The sequence below is a fragment of the Notolepis coatsorum genome, assembly GCF_963971535.1.
Source record: "Notolepis coatsorum genome assembly, chromosome: 1".
Taxonomy (NCBI): domain Eukaryota; kingdom Metazoa; phylum Chordata; class Actinopteri; order Aulopiformes; family Paralepididae; genus Notolepis; species Notolepis coatsorum.
Window position 1 is genome coordinate 153,687,490 of NC_140165.1, and position 27,921 is coordinate 153,715,410.

A 27,921-nucleotide genomic window follows, 5' to 3' on the forward strand; every position below is an offset into this window, starting at 1 on the left:
ATGTCTTCAATCCCCTGTGGACGTCCATCAGTATCACCTGTAACAATTCTCATAACAAAGGTGAACTTGGATCCCCTCTCTGTGCTTGTGGAGCTCTGGTGCAACTTTGACCAGGAAAAGAAAGCAGCCTATGAACACTTAGCAGAAGACATTCAGTGTCCCAGAAAAAGATTCCATGATCTGGAGGAAGGAAGTCCTGGAGACTTCTGCTTGGTTCGGGTGGATGAAACCTGGTACAGGGCACGGATAGTCTCAAGAAATGGCACAAATTACAGTGTGTACCTTGTTGACAAAGGGCTCACCAGAAGTGCTGATACAAGCATGCTGGCGTGGGGCCAGGAGGATTTCTTCCACCTGCCACCTCAAGTGAAATACTGCGTATTGTCCAACATTCAACCGTTGTCCTCTGAGAGCAGGTGGACCCCTAATGCCTTGGAGTTTTTGAGATTGTTATCTGGCAAGTCTGTCACGGCATACGTCCAGGATGTGTTGGTGCACCACAGAATATTTCTCCTGGACATCCCCTGCATATCCAGACAAATGTACGAGATGGGATTTGCCAAGCGGTTGTCCCCCAAAGAGTTCAAGGACTTTGTACTTGTGTCACTGCAGTCACACAGCAGCAGTGCTGTAATGTCCACAGAGATGGGAAATGAACCCCGTAAGATGAGTGCGCTAAAGCAAGAGCAGTTCATGTACCCTGAGTTGCAGACAGGAACAGTGGAGACTGTCATTGTTACAGAAGTGACAAACCCCCTGCGGATTTTCTGCCAGTTGAAGGTTTTCTCACAAGAGCTGAAGAAACAGACGGAGCTAATCATGCAACACTATGAGGACAAACTGGGCACTAATGCAGTGAGACTTGATATGCTGGGGTCCCCGTGTGCTACAAGAGGAAGTGACGGTCAGTGGTATCGGTCTATTCTACAGCAGATCATCCCTGCCAGAAATGTAGTAGAAGTACTGCATGTTGACTATGGACAGAAACAGGTTGTACCGATGGAGAACATAAGACCACTGGCTCCAGAGTTCTTCAGGATGCCAGTTGTGGCATATGTGTGCTCTCTCCACGGCATCATTGACAAAGGCTTGGGATGGACGGCTTCCCAGGTTGACCACCTCAGGTCCTTACTCTTGTATAGAACTGTGATTGCCAAATTTGAGTACCAAAGTGTCTCTGAAGGTGTTCACTATGTCACGCTCTATGGGGAGGACAAAACAAGCATTAACCATCTCTTCGGCTGTAAAGAGAAGTGTCTCCTGGAGGTAGAGAAATTATTCAGAGATTACGCCATACACATCAATCCATTCAAACCTCAGCATCCGGCTCTATTGGAAAATCAGGGAAATATACCAGCCCCTCTGAAGGCTATGAAGGAAACTGAGGAGAAAGCTGTGACAAAGGTCTCTGTGAAGTTGCCTGTGGAAGACCTCCCGCTTAACTCTTCACATGTGGCAGTTGTACAGCATGTGTCCAACCCATCTGAATTCTGGATCCAAACTCAGAATTACGCAAATGAGTTTAATGAGCTAACTGATTGCATTGCTGATCTGTACGGCGATCCAGCTTGTGAAGATGTGTTAGGAAATCCCACTGTTGGCCTCTACTGTGCTGCCAAAGCACAAGATGATGCTTTCTACAGAGCTACAGTGACTGAAGTCGCCAAGACCCAAATCAAGGTCTACTTTGTTGATTACGGAGACACTGATATGATTGCCAGGAGCAGCATTAGGGTCCTTCCTGACAAGTTCAAAGAGCTTCCGCAGCTTGCATTGAAATGTAAGCTTGCTGATGTTAAGCCAAATGATGAGACATGGAGCCACAATGCCACTGAACATTTCACAAAAACGGTTGCAGATAAATTCCTGGATGTACATGTGAAGGCCAAAATGGATGATTATTATGTTGTTCAGGTCATAGACTCTGAAGCATGTGGAGAGAAAGATGTCGGTATGCTCATGTGCAATTCTGGCTTTGCTGAGAAGGATGAGGCCCAGAAAAAGCCTACTGCCAAGGTGACCATTCGACCTGCCATTATGCCCACAACATTGAATGATGTAGGTAACTGCCTAACTACTGACCCCACCTGGACTGAAAACATACCTAGATTTAAGGAGCACATGTTTCCCACAGGAAGTACCTTCGATGTTGAAGTGTCTTTCATTGAAAGTCTGAATGACTTCTGGTGCAGCCTTGTACAGAGTCGGGGGTACCTGAATTTTCTTATGAAAGACATGCAGACTTACTATATGGACAGCCAATTCCAGCATCCTGTGGAGGAAGAAGCATGTGTTGCCCGCCATCCAGACAATGGGATGTGGTACAGAGCCTTTGTTATCCAGAAACATGTGACACCCCATGTTGATGTTCTGTTGGTAGACTATGGCCAGAAAAAGACAGTATCCCTGCATGACCTGCGGAGGATAAGCCCAACGTTTCTGAAGCTGGAAAGTCAAGCTTTTCGATGCAGCCTGTATAACCCTGTCAACCCCACATCAGTCATGAATGACTGGGGCAAGGATGCAATGGCTCAGTTTCAAGAGTTTGTGGACACTGCAGAATCAAACCATGAGACCTTGAAGTGCACCATATATGTTGTCATGTACAATGATAACGGGATTGTTTTCAACATAGTGGGCCTGGAAACCCCATTTGAAAGCATCAGCAACCAGATGGTCCATTGTGCACCTCTCAGCAAATCCCCTACTCCTTTCTTCTATCTAGACACATACTGCTACGCAACACACAACATCAAAATGGGGGCAGAAGAAAAAGTCACTGTGACAAGTGTGGAAAATGTCAATCACTTCTACTGCCAGCTGGAGAGGAATGCAGATGTGCTGGACAATCTTGTAGTCAACGTAGAAAGTCTGTGCCACCAGCTTAAGAACCTAAACCACCAGAAGGCCATAGGAACTGTGTGTTTTGCAAAATACACAGATGGACATTGGTACAGGGGACAAATTAAGGCCACAGAGCCATCAGTCCTGATCCACTTTGTAGATTATGGCAACACCATTGAGGTAGACATGTCTGACCTGCTCCGAATTCCCAAGGAGGCTAGTGACATCATGTCTGTGCCTGTGCAAGCTGTTCAGTGCAGTCTCTCTGATATTGATATCCCTTTTAATGTCCCAAGTGAGGTGAATAGCTGGTTTGAGACCACTGCATCAGGGCATTCATTCAGCGCGCTTGTGGTGGCCAAAGAAGCTAATGGTAAACTTCTAGTTGAGCTGTATGAAGGAAAGACTCAGGTCAATGCCAAGATCAAGGAGAAGTTTTGCATCGAGGCGACCAGCAAGGAGCAGGTTGTCTGCCAGGTTCTGAAGGACAAAGCCAAAACTTCAAAAGTTAACCCAATGGGAGATGAGACAAAGTCTTGTGAGGCCAATTGGCGATCTGCTCCAAAGCCTTTACGCCAAATAGATGAAAACTGCCAGAAGACCATGGCTCCACTACCACGGAAATGCCTTGCTCCACTCTCTGAGCCATATAGAGCTCCACACCAAAGGCAGTTGTCTGGCAGGACGCCAAGTTGTTTGAGAAACGAGTCTAGCCCAACAGAAGTCTATACCAAACCAATGAATCAGAATACTCTGACCGAACTTAAGAAACCTATCGTTCCCAATTTGCCTGCCACACAAGCAAAGAAGAAAGTATATGTGGCTCCCGAACCCAATGTGAAAGCCCTCCCTAAACTAACAGACCTGCCCTCAAAATCCGTAACATCGGGTATGGAAGCGGATGTCTTTGTCTCACACTGCAACAGTCTGCTGAGTTTCTATGTGCAGTTAGTCAAAGAGGAAGATGACATCATCTCCATTGTGGACAAACTCAATGATGAACAGACAGCCACTGAAATCATTGGCATTGAAGACTTGCATCCAGGTGACCTTGTTAATGCAGAGTTCCCAGATGATTCCTCCTGGTACCGTGCAGTTGTAAGAGAAATCCATGGAGGGACAGCTCTTGTGGAGTTTATTGACTTTGGAAACACGGCAATAGTTTCAATTTCCAAGATGTGCAGACTCCTCAGGCCCTTTCTGCAAACTCCCAGATTCAGTACACATTGTCTTCTGAGTGGAGCTGCAGCTCATGGAAATGAAGAGGAGCTGGACCCAGAGATTGTGTCAACTTTTAAAGAAGACATTGGCAGTAACGGGGACAAAAAACTGAAGTGCAGATTTGTCAGGCAGTCTGGGCCTCTGTGGGAGGTCCGCCTTGAGGACGGTGGAAGGAAGGTCATGTGTAAAATACCTAGCAGAGGTCCAATGACCATATCTGATGTTACTCCTGAGAGCTCTGGCGAAGTGAAGGCAAAGCCTGGCTCAAGCACTACCACCACCAGAGAGATACCAACTGAGAAGTCTAAATTAAATAGTGGGCCTCTGCATTACCTCACCATTGACTTCACTGTGGGACAGAGTTTAGAAGCTTATGTTGCAAACATAACAGGCCCTCAGTCCTTTTGGTGTCAGTCGGCCAACTCAGAAGAACTTGACTTGATCACAGAACGTGTCTCAGAGGTGGTGAGTGCAGTTCAGTGCAAGCCTGTCGGTACTAACTCGCTCTCCCCCGGCAGCTCGTGTGTTGCTCTATTCAAAGAGGATGAGCAGTGGTATCGTGCTGAAGTCCTCAGCAAAGATGGAGACGTCCTGTCCATTCTGTTTGTGGACTATGGAAACGAGTCCCAAGTCAATTTGGAGGATGTAAGAGAAATACCACTTGATCTAGTCGAATCTCCATCACAGGCATTTCTTTGCCAGCTCGAAGGGTTCAATGCCTCACACAGCTCCTGGGATGATGGTGCGCTGGACCGGCTATCGGAGCTCATAATGGACAAGTTGCTTCAACTGACTGTTGTAAAAGTTTCAACAGAGAAAGAGAGTGGGACTAGGCAGACATGCTTTGTCCAGGTAGAATGCAAAGGCCAAGTAATTAATGAGACGATGAGAGCACACTGGAAGAGCGCCTCGATGGAAAAAAAGCCTGATGGCACTGGAGTGTTGGCTTCATGCGAGATGCCATTGTTGGCATGTGATCAATCGGCCATCAATGAGACTGCAGAGCCAGAGTCTCATCTTTCAGATGGGTATCTGAGAACATCTCAGAACCTGATAATGCCACAAGGAGACGGTGGTATTTTGTTCACAGTGGCTCAAAAAGATCAGCAGGATGAGCATGTGATCATTCAAGCAGCAGATGAGACGTCAGAACCGGCAAGTACCCTCAACAACAGTGATTGCTCTGATGACTGTAGCAGATCCGAGGTGATTGCAGATGCCCAAAAAGAAATGAGTGATCAGATTCCATTAGAATGTAATGCAACTAACACAACCCATGCAGTTACACAGAGCCAGAGTCTGAAAGAAATGGACGAGATTAAGTCAATTCCCACTATAGTGATATCTGCTGCTGAACCCAGTGATACTGGAGCCATAGAACTTATCCTCCGATATGTCCATGAAGATCAGACCACACCATCTCCACCAGCCAAATACTGTGAACAAGAGACCTTGATTTCAAGCACAGTTAATGCTGTGGAAATGGACAAAGGTGGTGAAAAAGAGATTGTGTCATTGATGGAAAAGGCATTAGTTCCAGATGATTTTGATGCCTCACTATACACAGAAAATAACATTGTGGGGGCTACTGCTTCATATATCGACCAAGCCCAGATGATGGGAACAAAGGGAGAGTGTAGCCATGCTGGAGAGGCCAAGTCAGAGACTTTGATTGCAGGGTTGGAAGCCGTGCCTGAAGAGCTTGAGACCAAAGACGAGGAAGAAAACTCTGGTCCAGTCTCTGGTAAGACATACTGTCCTAATCATAGACTCTTTTCACAGCAGCCATTTTGATGTGTCATAGCAGAGTAAACGGATCTAACTAGCAACATTAATTATGGTTATGTCAGAGCCACTCCAGTGAGCTGGCATGCACAGTACCAGGGCCCTGGCACACCTAAATGGAACATAACCATAATTAATGTTATTAGTTGTGAAATGAAATTGAAATTTGTCATCAATCTTGAACCAGGATTTGGTCTGTATAGCACTTTAAATGTTTTTTTGTTTATGTATCACTTGAAATGCCATTTTGTTCAAGTTATATAATTCAAAATAGTCTTAAGATAAATCAGGATTTTGCCTGTATAGTACTTGTGAATATGTAGGTTTGTTGATATTTGAGCACAGCCTTGTTAATTGACTGGTTGTTCTCTCCCTATTGTCTGTTTTAGTTGGCTCTATCTGTATTACCTGGTCAGATGTTATTAACTCCTGGTGCAAAGCAAAGGTCTTGAAGAAAATGAAGGACTGCACTCGGGTAACTGGGGGGGGGGGGACTGCAGTATTAATAATTGTTTGGTTGATTCTTTTGGAAGGGAGTGTAGCAAGGTAGACTGGATTGAAAACGCTTTAGGCTATTGACCATATTCACACGGTGGCCATTTTGTTTGTCAATTTTGTTCGGATAGAAGAAATTAGTGTGCGAAAGTCTGGAGAAATTGTTTTGATGTATATCTTCATAGTCAATGCAATGGCTTGTTTGTAAATTCGCTACTTAACACTTTCAGTGCCACCAGGGGGCACACGACTTAGTGCTTGAATGCCACCATCGGCGCCAATGTTAACGTTAATATCGCCTAATCTATGTTTTAAATTATGGCTGTGTCTAATCTGCCCGTCGCTTATCAAAGAATCATTTTCCAGTCAGTGCTGTCAAGGCAGATTGGTTTTTTATCGCTTCATTTCCGTTTGAGAGCATTTTGAAAAGCACCCGTTTTGAGGTAAAAAAAACAGCCCATTCTGTGATAATCGCCTTTTACTGGAATATTCCAGAACGTTGATATTTGTCGGCCTATTTATGAATCGTTTTCAAATAAACGCTAGATGATCAATAGTATACGTGCATGCACGCACATTCGAGGCGCGCGCTGATAATAGCCGTTTTCATTTCCTCATGAATTTTACAGTGAAACTGCTGGAGCAAATCAGAAAAAAGCGTATATCTTCATCAAAACGAGTCTGATTATCCTAACACTGATAACATAGATTCCTTACCTGACATCAGATGGTATCCAACTGGTATATTCCAATTCATGATCACCATTCGAAAAAATCGATAAGTGTAACGTGTATACAGTAGAACTCATGATCCGCGGCGCTCAGAGGATCCAGAATGAACTCTGGTAACCCCGGCTGCATCAGTGGACTGGAAAATGTGGACTGGAATATTTTTTTTCCCCCATCCATTTTCATTGAGTCCATTCCAAAATCCCTGATGTCATCTGGGAGACGATAGGGGGCGCTTTTTTCACATCTGATCGCCGGCGGCCCTTGGGTAGGCTAGGGTAGGCTCGCGTGATGCAATATGATTTCAGTACGAAAAAAAAAAAAAATCTGAGAAATCTCGTGAGTGGCATTCAACGTTCGGGGTGTAAACCCGAGATAAGCCGTGAGTGGCACTCAAAGTGTTAATTTGGACCTGCTAGTGTACTAACTGGCGCCCAGAAAAGTTGCCATTTTTAAACTTGAACTTGAGGACTGCATACTTTTCTTGAAAAGCGTATCTTTATACTTATAGCACATGCATAAGCCTGGTCTCCTTTGAAAGATAACATTCTGAAGTTTCTGATACAATAAAGAGAGATCACTTTTAGTGCTAATGAAATAGAGTAACATAGGTCTGAACTTGAGTTGTAGAAAAACTGGTTACTCACGTTTTTCTGTAGTAGTTGCAATATCCAAATATAGTATTTCCAAAGAAATTGGTATGAGCTGGAAAACACCCTGGGTCCATAGCCTGAAGTCTTATGTAGTACATGTCCAAATTTAATAAAAATCCATTCAGAAATTGATTTTGGTAAACTGTAGAGGGGGAAAAAAGCTCTCCAGTAAACCATTTCCTCATTGACTTTCTGCGGCTTTTTCTCTTCCTGTTTTCACTCGTGACTTTTCACCTAGATCCCTGATTCGCAGATTTTGAAAGCCACTCATTGGCTACAACCCTGTCCAATCATTTTCGAGATAGCCAAATGATTGACGGAGCTAGAGCCCCGGGAATCGGGGGTGGTAATAAAAAAAAAATATATATATATATATATATATATATATATAAAAAAAAAAAAGCTCTGCTGTGTACTTTGGCGCACAACTCGCATGTAACTCAAGAACCGCTGAACAGATTTTGTCGCCTGAAAGGGCAATTGAAAAAAAATGCAGACCAGCAAAGTGGCACATCGCGCCGGTGGGCAAATCGTCCTCAAGGGCCGTTGCCAGTTAAGTGGCTAATAGAATGTGTAGTTATTTTTAAAGGTTTCCCCCTTATTGCTAGGTTCTGCTGATTGATCAGGATACTGAGGTGATAGTGCATCCTGATGATCTCTTCTTTGAGACGGTGTCGTCAGATCAAGTTAGTAAAATAAGTGATTTTTACCCCCTCCCATCATGATAATATACTACTATCAAACTGCTATTTTGTAACCTTATGGGGTACTTGAGTTAATTTAAATATTGTGCTCTTTGCAGTGTGATACTGAGGACAACGCTGACCCTGACACATCATCGTCACATAGAGAGTCGCAGGAAGGTATGTTTTTCAGAACCCTAGCATGTCTCATTTTAAGTACCAGAACCAACGTTACAGTATTTAGTAAGGAGGTTAACCTAGCCATATTTTCAGGAAATTCGCCTAAAATACATAAGTAAATTTACAAGGTCCACTCCATTTGCATGTTCTTGGTATCTAGGGACATCTATGGATCTCACAGAATGTATTCCCAATGTCAGAAATATTGTGTTACTACTTACTAGGTTTGAGTAAATTGTAATGAACCAAAGGAGAATATAAATTTTCAATCTTCTTTTTCATCTTTGATGGTGAATAACACCATGCTAACATTGACCAGATGTGAAAAATTGCCACTGAGCTCATTCAGCACCTTCTTGAGACCGCATGTACAAAAGAATCTAAGCAAATTAATAAAGGGCAGATGATTTACAGGAGGTTTTGTAGATACAGTACTGAATTTGGCCACATCCAATTTGAATTATAGGCCTGATATTCTATATTCTTATTTCAATCTGGATTTAGTAACACCAGGCGCCCCTGACGGGGCAGCAAAAACTGTGAATGAAATCTACTTTAACACTTTCAGCGCCAGAGGTCGCTGTGGGCTGTGTGGCAAGAATGCCAGGGCTTTAAAGAATAGGGCAACATGCCAGTGTTTGCAGGGCTAAAACTATATTAAATATCATAGCTATGGATATAAAACTATTGCCCATTTGACATCGAGTATCTATCGTTCAATTTGTGATTTTTTTTTTTTTCATCCATACTGTACATTCCCGTTTTATACCTTGGTGAATATGAGTATAGTTTTAGAGTAATTCTCTCTGATCCCAGGAAACGCCGCTATGCAGCGTTTAGTGCATTTCACTAGAAACCGTGGCGTTCCTCGCCTGGATCAACAATCAATCTGAAATCAACGCTATATTATCGGTATTATGTTTCATCATGCATGCATGAAAGGGTGGGGGGGTTCTATGCTTCGATCGTCACCAACGGAATACATTACACACAGACATTACACACATACGTTAGGATCGCGGGGAAGGGATTCTTCGATCAACGCAAGATTGATACCATATAGCCCCTACCTTGACCTAGGACTAGGTTACCTTGCAGGATGTACTGCAAAAAGAATATTCCAATTATCTGATCGCCATTCCAAGTAGGGCTGGACGGTATGGTCTAAAATGTATATCACTGTATAATTTGAAGCATAGACGGTAACGGTATATATCACAGTATATTAACTTATCTTAAAATGTCTATATAAATGCTTCTGAAGGGGTAAAACACTGGTATGGCAGCTGTTATTCTGTTACAGCTGCTGAGCTATACTATAGCTAATGTCCATCAATATCTTCCCTTTTAATTAAATAGGTTCAAGAATCGAATCAGGATTGTTAGCAGAGAGAGAGGGAGGAAGGAGGCTGCTAGTGGAGCCAGCTAACGTTAGCTTGCTGAGGCTACTAGTACATCGACATGCTGCTAGTGGAGCCAGTTAACGTTAGCTTGCTGAGGCTACTAGTACATCGACATGCTGCTAGTGGAGCCAGCTAACGTTAGCTTGCTGAGGCTACTAGTACATCGACATGCTGCTAGTGGAGCCAGCTAACGTTAGCTTGCTGAGGCTACTAGTACATCGACATGCTGCTAGTGGAGCCAGCTAACGTTAGCTTGCTGAGGCTACTAGTACATCGACATGCTGCTAGTGGAGCCAGCTAACGTTAGCTTGCTGAGGCTACTAGTACATCGACATGCTGCTAGTGGAGCCAGCTAACGTTAGCTTGCTGAGGCTACTAGTACATCGACATGCTGCTAGTGGAGCCAGCTAACGTTAGCTTGTTGAGGCTACTAGTACATCGACATGCTGCTAGTGGAGCCAGCTAACGTTAGCTTGCTGAGGCTACTAGTACATCAACATGCTGCTAGTGGAGCCAGCTAACGTTAGCTTGCTGAGGCTACTAGTACATCGACATGCTGCTAGTGGAGCCAGCTAACGTTAGCTTGCTGAGGCTACTAGTACATCGACATGCTGCTAGTGGAGCCAGCTAACGTTAGCTTGCTGAGGCTACTAGTACATCAACATGCTGCTAGTGGAGCCAGCTAACGTTAGCTTGCTGAGGCTACTAGTACATCGACAGTTAACATTACATAAGGTTTTAGCGCGACGTGGGCATTCCAGAATGGCGATTAGACCATCGGACTCGTCGCAGAGTTTACATTACACATAGAAACTGTGCGACTTGCGAGAGAAGTTGTCACACAGCCTTCAAACGCAGGGCGGTTTGTCTATTATGAAATGACAATTGCGTGTTGACACGCCCACTGCGCGAAACCTCTGTGCTCCTAAATAACTTTCCAGTTTGCACATATCTATCTATGACTAATTCTATACATTTTTAGGGGCAAATGCGAGTGAAATAGTCGCGCTGTGGTTACATGACGTCATTGCTATTTTATATTTTAGAGCTGCTCTACCGGTTACAAGGTATAGTCAAAATCCATACCGTAGAGCAAATTCATACCGTTTATACCGTCCACCTCAAATTCCAAGTATTGATGTCGATCGTGTTGCCAACATAATCCACCAAAGAACATGAACCGGGAGTGCTTGATTATCCTCAATCCATGTGTTATAACCGCTCGCCATGCCCGACTAGGGAAAACCCGGACTGGACTTTTTACAGCCCAAGCTAGAGAGTTTCCAAGCTTGTGCAATACCGGCCGCAAGGCGGCAGGCGGCGGTATTGGACGTTTGCGATCTCAGACTCATCCCCAATGATAACACAGGCTCCCTCGATGGATTATGAATGGGAATATCGAATAAAAGAAATGACGATAAAAAAACAGACTTTTCTTGGGTTTGGCGCCCAATGTGTGGAGTACAGTTACTTTTTTATAATGTAAATATCCGCCAGTTTTCATCAGATTGCAACACGTTTTTTTGCTAGACGTTCACAGAAACTAAAGAAACTAACTACGTAAAATGTTATGGCAATAAAGTTCAGGTTTGTTCGACCCGTGAGATAAATTAAAAAGCTTCACACTGGAAGTCAGATGATTGACCGGGGCTGGCGTGAGCTGGGAAGTGTAGTTTTATGAAAGCCACATTAATTAATACGTTACGTATTCATCTATTTATAGCATGATATCAGGGAACAAACTTAACTTTTTGACTTACCAGCAAATATGCAAAATGCAAATAATTTATTGAAACATAGAAGTGGGGTCGGGACACACACACACACACACACACACACACTGTTTCAACTCACCACCCCCGCATCATATTGTAGTCCGTCTTTAAACTTCCACTCCTCTCGGAACTTTTTTATATTTGAATATCAACATTATCTGTCCATCCTCAGTAATCCTCAGTTTACTATAATATACTCCTGTCCTGAGTCCTGACTAGTGACTTCATCGTCTTTCCAAACGCACGCACACACACACACAGGGAAGGGCAGAGTGCCCCCCCATTTCCCTTTCCCAAGTCCACACTGCTGTTCTCTATGGCTCTGCGCCTCTGCCTCTGATCAGGATTAGCTTGTTAGCTTACGCTAACGTTGTAGTGATTGTAATGGTACATAAACGTTAATTTCGGGCGATGTGCGCATAAAGGAATGGCGACGGTGCAAAGCATGTAGATGCATTTGACCCGTTGTGAGAAGAAAAAAAACACCACGGACTTATTTCGGGTCGTGTAGGCGCACTGCTGTGTAGCGCTGCTCTGCTTTCAGAAGCACGGACTGGGCGGATATGACTTGCGGAGTTGCTACACGGTTTTTCAAAATAAGAGTATCATATGAACCGAACGTTGCTAGCTGCCGGAGCCATAGATATTATGACTGGAGCTGCGCTTGGGGCGGAAATGAGACCCGCACAGGATTTTCAAAATAAGAGTATCGATATGAACTACACGCCAGGTGGCGGGCAGACCTCTCATTTTTACTTGCCAAACCTTAAATCTACACGCCATTGGCGGGTGCTTATTTTGTTCCCTGCATGATATCAATCTCGTAACGGACCGTTCAGTGCACACCATAAATTTGCACATTTCATAAAATAATAAATGTTGTCAGGGTGAGGTTCTTTTAAAAACGTTATTTTAGTAGGGCGGCTACGTGGCGTAGTGGGCAAGGCGCTCGCCACGAATGCGGAGACGCTGGGCACCCAGCGCTCCACATTGCTTTCAGTTTAGCTGGTCGTTCATACTAATACACATTGGCCGTATTAGGGGGTGGGAAACTGATGGGTGGGGATCGGGCGTTGTGGACAGCGACTCCTACAGGTCGGTTGGTGCGCCAGCGCAGTAGAATCAGGAAGTGTCGGGGGCAGCGTGAGCCTCCCACGCGTTACTCCTCGCCACTGAGGGATTGAGCTGCGCAGGTGAAAAGATGCGACTGCTGTTACCTCAAGTACCGGAGGGGACTTATGCTATGTATGTAACTTAGTCCACATTGCAGCCGGCTTGTGGGAGGCAAGAAACAGCGTTCGTGACAGGGGAGGGTTGAATTGGATGATACGAAATTGCGATGGGAGAAAATATAGAAAATGGGAGAAAAAGTGGATAAAAAAAAAATTAAAAATATTTTAGTTTTTTAAGCAGTACAGCTACTTCTATACATTACATTTATCCTTTAGTAGCATGAGATGTTGACGTTGTCTATGCAAATCAGTTGCTGCTGCAACAACACACCAGGGGCTGTGACAGCAGCTGTTCAAGATCAAAGATGGCGCCAGGACTGACCATTCTCACTCGTCGTGGCTCCTGTGGTCCCATGAACCATAATGTCGTCAAGATAGATTGCCACACCCGGGATCCCAGCGAAGATGGAGGCCATGGTCTTTTGGAAGCGGCTGGGGTGGAGATTAGGCCAAAAGCCATGCATTTGTAGCAGAAGACCCCTAAGGCATCTTGTAAATGCTGCATACAGAGGCTGCCCTGCATGTCTCTGTGAATGTCATGGTTCATGCTCCCACAGTGGTGCAGATATCTAAATGGAAAATGTGCTTAGCGATGTATGAACACTAAACTATTAGTTTTCACCACTACAACATTGTAGGTTGACTACTTCTTACTATTGACAGGAAATATTTGCCTCAAGTTTTTCTGTCAAGCATTGCATCTCAATGAAACTGTAAACATAGTTATTAATTTGTTGTCTCACTACTCGCTACATAATACTCATTTCGATTTTTTTTGTTATTTCAGTGAATGGACTTTTGAAAGCATACGTTCTTTAATAAAATGTGCATATTTGACCCCCAATTGTCATGGTAAGGAGGAAACTATTGATATATATTTATTTAGTTCCTTGACCCCAAATATATGGGCTCTAGTGTATTGCCGGCAGCCATTTGGAAAAGAACCTATGTATTTCGGATTCAAAATGTGATCTCACTTGTGTCTTCTTTGGATAGATTTATTTCTATGACCCTAAGGTACTTCCATACCAAAGGGGACCTTTGCATCATGACTTGAAGTCAAAAGTCACTTAACCTCCCTACTAATTTATAGTATAAATTTCCAGTACATCACCTCATAGCCAGACCAGCAGGCAAACGGAAGGGGATTGTAGTCTTTAATAACCAGCGATTCTCATTTAATATGCCATATTAGTAGAGAATGCAATACAATGTTATGGTGAATTGCTTTTCTTTGCTTTAGTGTTTTGTGATTTCTTGTGTTTTGTAGACTCTGATGAACACAGTGATGATAGTGAAGACACCATTATTGGAGATGACTCTCTGAACACTGTGGCTGCAGAGGAAATGGTAATTTCTGTAATTTGTCGTGAAACTCGCCACTGAATTTTTATCTTTAATTTGTATACCGGTAATTTTTTTTTTTTTAGTTTCCAGATGACTGTGTTCCTGAAACAAAATTTGATTTGCACAAGACGTTCGATATGATTCCTGTGAAATCAAACCAGGTAATATATGGTGTTATGTACGCTTTAAGTCAATGGACGCCAAGGGGGCGCTGTTTACCTTCTGGTTAGAACGCCATCGCTGTAATGCAATGGGGAAGAATGCCGTGTTTGCGAGTGCTAAAACTATATGAAATATTATAGCTATGGATCTAATAAACACGTTGATTGTCGGTGAGTTTCTTCCAGTCAACATGCAAAAAACTGATAATTTTTTCATATACATTTCCGTTTTATACCGTGGTGAATATGAATATAGTTCCAGAGCGATTCTGTCTAATCTCAAGAAACTGGAGCAAACCGTGCTTCAATGTATTTCCTTAGAAATCATGCCATTTGTCGCTTGATTTATGAATCGTTCTGAAAATAATGCTAGATTATCGGTATTATGTGTCCTCATGCACTAACGGAAGCGGGGCTGAAAAGTCTTCTCTGTGCCTTGGTCGCAGCCAACCGTACGCACACACACACACACATGCGTGATCGTTACGAAAGAAACATCAGATTAACCCAAGATTGGTAACATAGTCCTTACCTCGCATCTGATGTACTGTAAAAAGATTAATCTAATTCCTGATCACCATTACAAATATTGATCACGTTTATTGATCCAACGTTATATGTCCAAAAACGCATAATCCACGCTGCTCCCAGTCTCCCCAGTCCATGTGTTATAACGATACTGCATGCCTGAGAAGGAAAACCTGGACCGGACTTCTTAGATCAGCGTACAGCCCAAGGGGGAGGGATTCCAATGATGTGCAATACCGGCCGGAAGGCGTTAGGCGGCGGTATTGGCCTTTTGCGAGCTCAGACCCATTCCCAATGATAACATCACGCTGGATGGATGAAAAATTAATGGATATAGCGAATAAAAGAAATAACGATTAAAACCCGACTTCTCGTGATTGGCGCTCAACGCATGGCGAGTTCACCCGACTTTTCTCGCGATTGGCGCTCAACGCATGGCGAGTTAACCCGACTTTTCTCGTGTGGCGGGTGGAAATTGAATAAAAATTGTTAAACAAAAATTACATGCAATCTTTTTGCATATTGGTTGATGGAATTCTGAAGCTAGAGTGTGGCTGGGGATGGTTACCGAATTCGGTACTTAACACTTTGGATGCCACGCCCGAGATTTCTCTGGTTTACCCCCCCCCCCCCCCCCGACCGTTGAATGCCCATCACGAGATTTTTTTTTTTTTAAATATATAAGCGATCTGAAATCATATTGAATCAAGCAAGCCTACCGTTGGATATCCAGTCACCCCAGGCTCTCGGATGTGAAAAAAGCGCCCCCTATCGTCTCCCAGATGGTAAATCACCCTTTTGGATTGGACTCAATGAAAGTGAATGGGATAAAGGATTTCTGACTCCACATTTTACGTCTCACTGATGCAGCCGGGGTTACCAGAGTTCATTCTGGAGCCGCTGAGACGCGGGGATCATGTGTTATACTGTATACACGGTTGATCAATACAATTATCGATTTTTTCGAATGGTGATCAGGAATTGGAATATACCATTTGGATACCATCTGATGTCAGGTAAGGAATCTATGTTATCAGTCTTAGGATAATCAGACTCATTTTCACGGATATATAAGCGTTTCCACTATATGTGATATTGCTGTTTCACTGTAAAAGCCATGAGGAAATAAGAGCAGCGATTATCAGCACGCGGCACGAGCGTGCGTGCGCACACATATACTATCGATCATCTAGCGTTTATTTGAAAACGATTCATAAATAGGCCGACAAATGACAACGTTCTGGAATATTCCAGTAAAAGGCGATTATCATAGAATGGGTCGTTTTTTCCACAAACGAGTGATTTTCAAACGGAAATGAAGCGATAAAAAAACAATCTGCCTTGACAATGTTGACTGGAAAATGAGTCTTTGATAAGCGACGGGCAGATTAGACACATAGCCAATATTAACATTGGAGTGGGTTTGGGCATCAAGGGGGTAAAAAGGAAAACACGGCGTGGCATCCAAAGTGTTAACGTGCGGTTTCGTTTTGCGGTAAACAACGTGACGTCATCAGACTTTTTTTTATAATTTTTTTGCATTACCTGAAAATTGCCACCGTTTGATCTCACGTGAATCGATACACGGTAGTACCGACGTGTTTCGGTAGGTACCTTTAACACTTCCAGTGCCACTGGTTAACATGGTAAAACGTGTCTGAATGCCACCAGCCACTTCAATGATAGCGTTGTGAACGCATAGTCTCTGTCTTAAGTTATGGCTATGTGTCTAATCTGCCCGTCGTTTATCAATGACTTGTTTGCAGTCAACATTGTCGAAACGGATTGTTTTTTTAATCTCTTCATTTCCGTTTTATAGCATTTTGAAAAGCCCTCGTTTTCAAGGAAAATATAAAGATTCCGTGATAAAAAGGCATTTACTGGAATATTCTGGAATACACATACGTTGTTATGTACGAAGGTCTAAGGACCACACAGAATAACAACTGGAGATGGCTGCACATGAGCAAAAGCAGCCTCTCAGTAAATGCGTTCAAAACAATGTCCCAGGTAGGTAAAAAAGACACAACACAAGACGTTTTCCAAATAGTAAATTATATATTGAATGGAGGTAGGGATTTAAACCTCCTCCATGGTGCACAGGGAAAAAGGTAGGGGAGGACAAACAAGACATACATATAACCAGGGAACAAAATAAGTACCAGCCAACCGCCAATGGCTGGTAAAAAATCTGCCTGGCTGGTAGTTTTTAAAATCTACCAGCCAAATGGCTGGTAAGTCAAAAAGTTAAGTTTGTTCCCTGAGAGCAGAGCTACACAGCAGTGCGCCTATTTTGCGAGCCGAAATAAGTCTGTGGTTTTTTTCTTCTTCTCACAACGGGGTCAAATGCATCTAACATGCATTGCATCGTCGCCATTCCTTTATGCCCACATCGCCCGAAATGAACGTTATGTTAGCGTAAGCTAACAAGCTAATCCTGATCAGCGGCAGAGCCATAGAGAACAGCAGACAGTGTGGACTGGGGAAAGGGAAATGGGGGGCGGCACTCTCCCTTTCTCTGTGTGTGTGCGTGCGTTTGGAAAGACGATGAAGTCACTAGTCAGGACTCGGGAGAGGAGTATATTGTAGTAAACTCAGGATTACTGAGGATGCACAGATAATGTTGATATTCAAATATAAAAAGGTTTCGAGAGGAGTGGAAGTTTGAAGACAGACTAGACTACAATATGATGCGGGGGTGGTGAGTTGAAACGGTGTGTGTCCCCGACCCCACTTCTATATTTCAATAAATTATTTGCATTTAAAACTATTAACGCTGACTCATTCCTTCAGTCCACTCAAAATTATGCTAATATTCCTTATGTTGTTTATGATATTAATTGAAAATAGCATATGAGAGTATTATATAGTAATAATAACACATGGCGATATACTAAAAAGCTATTTTTAATTTTTGGCTGGTAAAAAATCTGCCTGGCTGGTAGTTTTTAAAATCTACCAGCCAAATGGCTGGTAAGTCAAAAAGTTAAGTTTGTTCCCTGCATATAACAACTCAAGCCAAGATAGACAAACCTTGAGGCTACTGTACTATGTGGCCGTGTGAACATCAAAGAGCACACGGTTCCATACACAATGTGCAGAAAAGGCTGGCACAATCATCAGTCCATCAGGTATATGGCAATAGGGCTAACTGCATATACATACTCGCTCATACATTATATGTATATACATATATATGTCCACACGCAGTGGCAAACAAAGGCAACCTCATACACGGTGGACACTGGAAAGTCACAATGAGGCGCCCCGACGTGTGTGTGCTGTCAGCTACTTGTGCACCCGTCCCTCTCGATGTGATTGCCATCAGCTGTCCCTCATTAGGCAATCAGCACCCTTCAGTGTAGGGACGGGCAGCACCTGACAGGAAGAGAAGAAGAGATATCATTAGCTCTCATGTTCACACACACACACACATACAAATGATACTAATCTGATGTTCACATGGTCTTCCAAATACAGTAATAATGATAATGACCAACCCACGTACGTCACAGTTGTAATTTTTTGGCCTATTTAGAATCGTTTTCAAATAAACGCTAGATTATTGATAGTATGTGTACTTATGCACGCTATAGAAGCGGGCTGAAATATCGATTATCTCATTTCCTGATCGCTCGCACAGCCACACACACACATACACACGCATAGGGCAAACGCTGATATATAGGTGAAAATAGCTCTGATTATCCAAAGACTGTTCAAATAGATTCCTTACCTCAGATCAGATGTTATCCAAAAAGATTATTCCAATTCCTGATCGCCATTCCAAATATCGATCACGTTTATTAATTCAGCATTGGGTACTGTAAATACATAATCCACGCGTTTTCAGGGCCGGCCATCACAATGGATTCTTCAGTTGGCTTGAAGAATCCAAGCCCCCCCCCCCTTCAGCAGTCTAAAGTAATGGGGTGCATTACACAGGGAGAGACGATAGGGGGCGGTATCTTGCCAATTGAGCTCCGAGAGAGTCTGCAACACTAACCTGAGGCTCGATTGATGAAATATGAATTCAAATCACCAATAAAAAGAGTGGCGGGCACTCAACGGTCGGCATGAACTAACGACAAAACGCGTGGCTGGCATCCAAAGTGTTAATTGCTGCTAGAGTGGTTTGTTTACCCTTGTTTTATACTTGTTATTTTGTAAAATACAATACTTTTATTTATTTTGTATTTAAATATATAGATGTGTACCTTTTTTAGTTAATTTGTAAAACATATTTTTTTAAATGAACATAACATTTATTTAAAGATGTGTGACTGTATTGTATATATGTTCTAAATAAATAATAGTAACTATTTTTATAGCACCTTTCATACAGTGGATTGCAGTTCAAAGTGATTTACATCAGTAAGATGTAAATAATAATAAAGTAATAATACATTATTTATTTATTAAATATTAAGTTTGTAATTTCTTTTTACAACTGAGGTAGGTAGATTACATTTTTAGAGACTAAAGTACAGAAAAAAGGTACCGTTGGGTACCGGTATCGATTCACAGGTACCGGTATCGGTTAAAATGTGAAAGGTACCCATCCCTACTGCATACAGCATTTTCAAATTGGTATTCTTTATTTGCTTCATTATACATACTGTATGAATCCCTGGAGTAACGGAGAGTGTATTTTTGTCTTGACTGTATGTACAGTATGTGATTTATGTTACTACATGCATTCATTATAATGTTGCACTTATTCATTGCAGGTCCAGGAGGAACCCCCGCTGTCCTTCTGTGCACCATTAGAGCAATCAGTCTGTAAGCAATTCTCACCACATAAAATCACAACATCAAAACACACCATGACTATAAATATTCCAGTAGAAAAACTGTTTGTATGAAAAGCAATCATATTCTAGGTTCTAAGTGTAATCTGATCCAGTATTTCTCAGAGACTGAGTCAGGACCCACAGTTTGGTCATGTGATGTTTACATTTGGTCTTCCAAATTGTTCCAGTGAAACGAAGATCTGTATAAAGCCATTGGCTATGTAATGATGTCATTGTATTGAAGGATATACAATGTGAGTTAGCGTAGGCTGAATAAAATACTGTTGTGGAAATATCTTAAAATTTGTTTTATAGTCATAGAGAAAATAATCCCTGAGCTAGAAAAGATGCAGACACTGTAGAACTCTTGTTGAATATACCAGGTGTATAACAATGGTGGCTTCCTGGTTTGACTGTACCAGTGTTGCCTGTCCCACAGGACAATATCTGAAGGTCGATACATAAGACCTTGCGTGTTTGGAAACCAATAGAAACGCTTGGAGAACATTTCATTGTGGGATGGATGGGCCAGGAGGACCAAATTATGTCATCTTTATTTTCCTAATCCTTGTCCACTGAATTGGTCGATCACAAGTTCTGCCCTATCTTAGCTTGACGGAGGAAGGCAACACTTGTTAACATTCATGACATTTTAATTACAGACCAGTCAACTGAGTCGGGCGTTGTGGAGCCTGTGCCCCTCGTCCCTGCTGAACAAAAGGTAATGTTAGTTGACTTCGGTGACTTTTAATTAGGGATGTCCGATATTATCGGCCTACGGAAATGTATTTACCCAGGCAAGCAAGTAAGAACAAATTATAATTTTTATTTATTGTCAAAGTATGCATAATGTTGTGTTAATTCCACGACAAGAGATATGTAATGTTAATTACCTGAAATTATTCAGTTTTTTGGGGGGGGGGGGGGGGGGGGGGGGGAAACCCTGCATATATCGGTATCGGTTGATATCGGTATCGGAAATTAAGAGTTGGACTATATCGGTAAAAAAGACGATATCGAGCATCCCTACTTTTAATTCATGTTATTTATCTCGTCTTCCATCAGGATAGGACTCTGTGTTCTTTTGTTGGATGTTGAAGTGAAGTCACTGGAATGAAATCTCCCCTTGCTATAATATACAACATACAGGCTCCCGGTATTCTCTTTATAACACAGGTTTATTAACATAAACAGTTACAACATCATTAAGCTGAGCAGTTGAGATACACTCAACTCTGAGTTGAATACCTACCGAAGAAGCCCTCCAAGGAGAAATACCCAAGAAACCAAGATTATCTCTCTCCTCCTGGCTAGGCATGTGCCGGTATGACATTTTGATGGTATGATAACCATGGGTAAAAATTAGGGATGCACGATAATTATCGGGCCGATATCAGCAATTATGACATCATCCCGATAAACCCGATAACGTTATTGATAGCTCCGATAATAAATTTTTTGGTTAAAAGAAATCCGGTGTGGGTGGATTTGGATGAAGGGCGCTTGTTTTTATTATAGCCTCCCGTTTTGCCAGTACTGTGGTACGATTGATAGCGTGTGGTTTAGGAACGGAGTTTTTCACAAATCCAGCGCTCCCTTTCTTGGCTGTGACGTAGTCACGTTACATTCGGAGGCAGACAGTCGATCTGCCAATTACGTCCCACCGCTTGCACCCACCTCTTCTTCTTACCACCAATCAGAAGCTCTCGTTCGTTTATTTACCTCCGGATTGTCAGCCATTACTCTACTCGGAGCTCAGGCTAATAACGTTAGCTCCCCGCCAGCCACATTGACAAGTACCAGCGCTTATACATTACTGGCAAATGTCTTGTTGCACTTGTGGCAACGAGCGTTGTCAGCATCGACTTTAGTCAAATAGACCCAGATTTTTGAACGTTTCGTTCTGTCCGCCATGATGAGAGCAGAGCTGTCTGTACTCGGCAGCACCCGTGTGTGTGTGTGTGTGTGTGTGTGTGTGTGTGTGAGTGTGTGTGTGTGTGTGTGTGTGTGCACAGCCCGCTCCTCGCGCAGGCAGAGACACCGAGGCAGGAGAGATAACGTTATAGAAAACGGCCAACAAGATTAGTTTGCGACGTTTAAATTCCTCAAAAAAAAACTCCAGAATTTAGGGCGGCTACGTGGCGTAGTGGGCAAGGCGCTCGCCACAAAATCTGGAGACGCTGGGCTCGCCTGTTCGAGCCCAGCGCTCCACATTTGCTTTCAGTTTAGCTGGTCGTCCGTACTAATACACATTGGCCGTATTAGGGGGTGGGAAACTGATGGGTGGGGATCGGGCGTTGTGGACAGCGACTCCTACAGGTCGGTTGGTGCGCCTGCGCAGTAGAATCAGGAAGTGTCGGGGGCAGCGTGAGCCTCACACGCGTTACTCCTCGCCACTGAGAGATCGAGCTGCGCAGGTGAAAAGATGCGACTGCTGTTACCTCAAGTACCGGAGGGGACTTGTGCTATGTATGACTTAGTCCACATTGCAGCCGGCTTGTGGGAGGCAAGAAACGGCGTTCGTGACAGGGGAGGGTTGAATTGGATGATACGAAATTGGGATGGGAGAAAAATATAGAAAAATGGGAGAAAAAGTGGAAAAAAAAAAATTCATAATTTCTCGAGTACCGATAGCAGTACCGATGACGTCGGAGTTTATAAATACTAAAAAAAATAAAAAAAAAATGATCAAAAAAAATATATATAGGCTACATAAAAAAAAAAAATTATAATACAATAAATATCGGATATCGGCTTGAGGAGCATAAAGTTATCGGTATCGGTGTCAAAAAATCAATATCGTGCATCCCTAGTAAAAATACCACGGTTTCACGGTATATCACTGTATATAAAAAAAAAAATCCAATTTTTCCCCCATTGAACAAAACGTCTTTTATTACAGTGCACAAACACGCACAATCAGCTTTCCTGTAAGTGTTATTTATGAATGTGTGAAGACTGTCTGTATTACACACAGTACAGTTCCCTCTAAGTACAGAATAAAATATACTTTCAAATAAACTTTCATGATTATGAATATGTAGGCCAATCTCGCTAACGTTAGTCGACCGAAATCAATTCGCAACATGTCACTTGTACTATTAGCTAGCTGACTAACTAGCTAATGTTAGCTAGCTCCCGTCAAAACGTTACATTATTTATATTTGAAGTTTGAAGGAATATTCTGATACTAGCTCACTAGATCTTTATTAAACTTTATTTTTGTATCGCTTTTCTAGATATGTAGCTAACGTTACTTTCCAGGCAAACCACTCTGCGATGAGCATTATTTTCAGATAACAGCATGTCATAACCATGTCATGTATTATCACTTACAACTAACTAGCTAGCCATGGTAACTCCCAACTATTCCAGTTGACATTTCTGACGGGCATGTTCCGAAGTTCATGATTCAAAATGTAACTTATACCGTCAGCGCCTACCGTCTGAACGTAATTTTAGTGGTTTTGACACCGCAACGTTTTCAAACCGTGGAACCGGTAACCGGCCCATGCCTACTCCTGGCATAATATGCCCATTTGTTATCACCCTCTCCTTTGGTTATCACCCTTTCTGGCGCCTAAAGTTCAACACAACCTTGGTTCTCCTAGATGTGTTCCACTTGCGAGAGACGCCATCTGGATACCTATCTAGTCTAGCTAACTGACACTTGACGTAATATCAGGTCAGAAATAAGAATAGAATAGTTATTTTCATATCCACACTCGGCTTAAGGTCCAAGTGAACATATAATTGTCGTAATGGTTTTATCTTCTAAGAAAACGCTACACAAATCCTACAGTAACATGATGGCAATTATGTTGTATTTTATTTTAGGACAACGTGATTGAAGAGGAGACCTCTCATGAGGAAGAACATTCTGGTTTGTTGTGATCGTCTTAATTATTTTCCTCTTTGTGTACATGTGCAGAATTCTGCTCATACGTGATAATCATTTTGGCTAATGTCATTGTTAATCATGCATATTATTCTTGCCAACAGATATGGTTATCTTTTATTCTTATTTGAGAGTTAAAGTGAAAATCCACCCTTAACCTCTTAACACATTCAGCGCCAATCACGAGTAAACTCGTTATTGGCCGACAAGCGTTGAGCACCAATAACGAGTAAACTCGTTTTTAGATCCTTTGATCTTTTTCCTCTGATCCCCGTTCTAAATCATCATCCGGATCATTCTAGCCGTCCCTGGCTCTTTTCCCTACGTTGGAATTGCAATGCCGATCGGATATCTCTTTTTTTATAAACTTTTTTCCACGTTGGACTACAAGTAGTGTCTGTCAAATGAGCCACACCATTGTCTCCACAGCTATAATACAGAACACACACACAGCTCTGCAAACATTGTGAAACACCACGAAAATGACCATTTTAAGCTGGCCTTGAAGTGGCAGAGATGGGGACAGCTTATGGCGCAGAAAGTGTTAAGCATCACCCCCAAAATGGGGCCGTTTTTGTTTTTGACGACTGCATACTTTTTTTGCAAAGCTTAGCTTTATACTTTATACTTATAGCACATGCATGAGCCTGGTCTCTTTTGAAAGGTAACATTCTGAAGTTGCTAAAGCAAAAAAGAAGAATGACTGAGTGCTAATGAAATAAGAGTAACAGGTTTGAACACGCTGAAGTAAAAGTTGTTTGTACTCACATTTCTGTTTAGTGGTTGCCAGATTCCTGTTTTTAAGTTCCAGCATAGAGGTATGAGCTGGAAAACACTGCGGTTCCATAGCCTAAAGTCTTATGTAGTAGTACAGGTCCAAATTTGATAACGAATCCATAAAAAAATTTGAGCTTGAGATTTGGTAACGTGTGTACTGGTAAAAATACAGCAGGATTATCCAAGATGGCCGTCGACTTAAATTCATTCTGACGCTTGAGTCACAACAACGGACTTCTTCGTCAACTTTCACCACCTTCCCCCACTCTCACCCGCTCGGCTGCAGTCTCTTTTGGAGCAGACACTCGTTGGCTACAATGGTGATCAATAATTTTGTGTTTATTGTGCTGCTTTTATAAAGCCTCAAATGACGGCTTACAATATTTCATGAAAGCAAAGTGTTTAGTTTGTCTAAGATTTAAAAAGGTTTAAACTTTACAGCACTGACAATTCTCTATAGTATTTTTTATAGTGTCCCGACCCATATAAAAACATGTCTTAATAAAAAATTAAGTCGAATTCTGCCTTTTGTCTCTATTAACTACATATAAATATTTATATATGTTTGCTTTATAGACGAAGGTTGCAACATAATTATGTAATGTTGTTGGCTGTGTAACGGAGAGCAGCCGCCCAGGTAGCCACTTTCGTGACTGTGATGCAAGCCTTGCTTGAATACGTAGTCACTTATTCGACGATAATAGCCAGGTTAATGGGCACCATCAAGCACTGGTTAAAGACGAGCGGTGGGTCCAAAATATATCGGATATAGATTTCAAAGGTACTCACCATTGCATTAGGGTTTCACACACACGCGGCAGGGTTTGAAAGCGTTGCTAATAAACAATAAAATATCACTGAGCTGGGCGGCTACGTGGCGTAGTGGGCAAGGCGCTCGCCACGAATGACGGAGACGCTGGGCTTGCCTGTTCGAGCCCAGCGCTCCACATTGCTTTCAGTTTAGCTGGTCGTTCATACTAATACACATTGTGGCCGTATTAGGGGGTGGGAAACTGATGGGTGGGGATCGGGCGTTGTGGACAGCGACTCCTACAGGTCGGTTGGTGCGCCTGCGCAGTAGAATCAGGAAGTGTCGGGGGCAGCGTGAGCCTCCCACGCGTTACTCCTCGCCACTGAGAGATCGAGCTGCGCAGGTGAAAAGATGCGACTGCTGTTACCTCAAGTACCGGAGGGGACTTGTGCTATGTATGACTTAGTCCACATTGCAGCCGGCTTGTGGGAGGCAAGAAACAGCGTTCGTGACAGGGGAGGGTTGAATTGGATGATACAAAATTGGGATGGGAGAAAAATATAGAAAATGGGAGAAAAAGTGGATAAAAAAAAATATATCACTTGAGCTAGCCTTGGCTAAAATGGCTGCTTCCGCATTTTGACGCAGGAGCGCTGCGATTGCTGGGCGCACCAGGCACGTGACAAAGCAGCCAGCAATCGCAGCGCTACTGCGTCAAAATGCGGAAGCAGCCATTTTAGCCAAGGCTAGCTCAGTGATTTTTTTTTACTCGTTTATAATTTCTTTTTTTAAATGTTTATTAGCAACGCCGAGCTTTCAAACCCTGTGTGTGTGAAACCCTAATGCAACGGTGAGTACCTTTTGAAATCTATATCTGATATATTTTGGACCCACCGCTCGTCTTTAACCAGTGCTTGATGGTGCACATTAACCTGGCTACTATCGTGACTAAGTGACTGCGTATTCAAGCAAGGCTTGCATCACAGTCACGAAAGGGGCTACCGCCCAGGCAGCGCAGCTCCCGACTCATTATTAATTTAATTAATTAATCCAATCCAATCCACTTTATTTATAGAGCACATTTAAAAACAACAAAGTTTACCAAGTGCTGTGCAAGTCCCACAACATCTCAGCCCCGAAGCTTCGAATGACAATTTTTTTTTCTAAGGTCAGCCCTAGAAATTTCATCCAAATTGAATCGGAGTAACGGATACAGACCCACAGACAGGAGTGACAGATACAGACCCACAGACAGGAGTGACAGATACAGACCCACAGACAGGAGTGACAGATACAGACCCACAGACAGGAGTGACAGATACAGACCCACAGACAGGAGTGACAGATACAGACCCACAGACAGGAGTGACAGATACAGACCCACAGACAGGAGTGACAGATACAGATACAGACAGGAGTGACGGATACAGACCCACAGACAGGAGTGACAGATACAGACCCACAGACAGGAGTGACGGATACAGACCCACAGACAGGAGTGACAGATACAGACCCACAGACAGGAGTGACGGATACAGACCCACAGACAGGAGTGACAGATACAGACCCACAGACAGGAGTGACAGATACAGACCCACAGACAGGAGTGACCGATACAGACCCACAGACAGGAGTGACCGATACAGACCCACAGACAGGAGTGACCGATACGGACCCACAGACAGGAGTGACCGATACAGACCCACAGACAGGAGTGACCGATACAGACCCACAGACAGGAGTGACCGATACGGACACACAGACGGGAGTGACAGATACAGATACAGACAGGAGTGACGGATACAGACCCACAGACAGGAGTGACAGATACAGACCCACAGACAGGAGTGACAGATACAGACCCACAGACAGGAGTGACCGATACGGACACACAGACGGGAGTAACAGATAAATAAACACACAGACAGGAGTAACATACATAGACACACAGACGGGAGTAACGGATAGTCTTGTTTCCAGCTGTATGGGACACTAATGAATGTGTGCTAAAAATGGAAACAAATGGAATGAAATTCAGCTGTATTCCTGAAGTTCTTGTGTCATTTTCTCTCACCTGCCTTTTGTGTCCACAGATGTAGTAGCTGAGAGTGAAGCAGAGGGTGATGAGCAGCATGACCACAGTGTTGGAGATCAGACCCACCACCACTGTATCGTCCGCAAACTTCACTATGGAGTTGGACCTGATGCTCAGAGTGAAGCAGAGAGTGAATCAGAGGGTGGTGACCACAGTGAAGCAGAGGGTGGTGAGCAGCGTGAAGCAGAGGGTGGTGACCACAGTGAAGCAGAGGGTGGTGACCACAGTGAAGCGGAGGGTGGTGACCACAGTGAAGCAGAGGGTGGTGACCACAGTGAAGCAGAGGGTGGTGACCACAGTGAAGCAGAGGGTGGTGACCACAGTGAAGCAGAGGGTGGTGAACAGCGTGACCATGCAGTTCCCACTCTCAATACGGTAATATAATAATACATTTCTTAAAAGGCTTGTAAAAAGGATACGTCGCATGTAAAAAGGATTATATGCAGGTATATCCAATACGGTAGAATAAATAATGATTCCTTTTTTATTTATTTTTGTAGACATGAATGTAGTATGGTAAGCATTCCAGCCTCTGTCTCACAAAGTGATGCCTTAAATTCAAGGAATGTGC

General features: G+C 43.0%; 1 protein-coding gene across 1 annotated transcript; it reads left to right on the forward strand.

The window, feature by feature from the left end:
• On the forward strand, window positions 1-27,354 carry LOC311223201 (tudor domain-containing 6-like; the record flags this gene model as incomplete). Its single annotated transcript, XM_084307962.1, has 6 exons — window positions 1-5,809; window positions 6,240-6,325; window positions 8,336-8,413; window positions 8,530-8,590; window positions 14,271-14,350; window positions 27,349-27,354. The coding sequence occupies 6 exons, from the start codon at window positions 1-3 to the stop codon at window positions 27,352-27,354; spliced, it is 6,120 nt and encodes a 2,039-aa protein (XP_084164088.1).
• Between the last annotated feature and the right edge of the window lie 567 nt (window positions 27,355-27,921).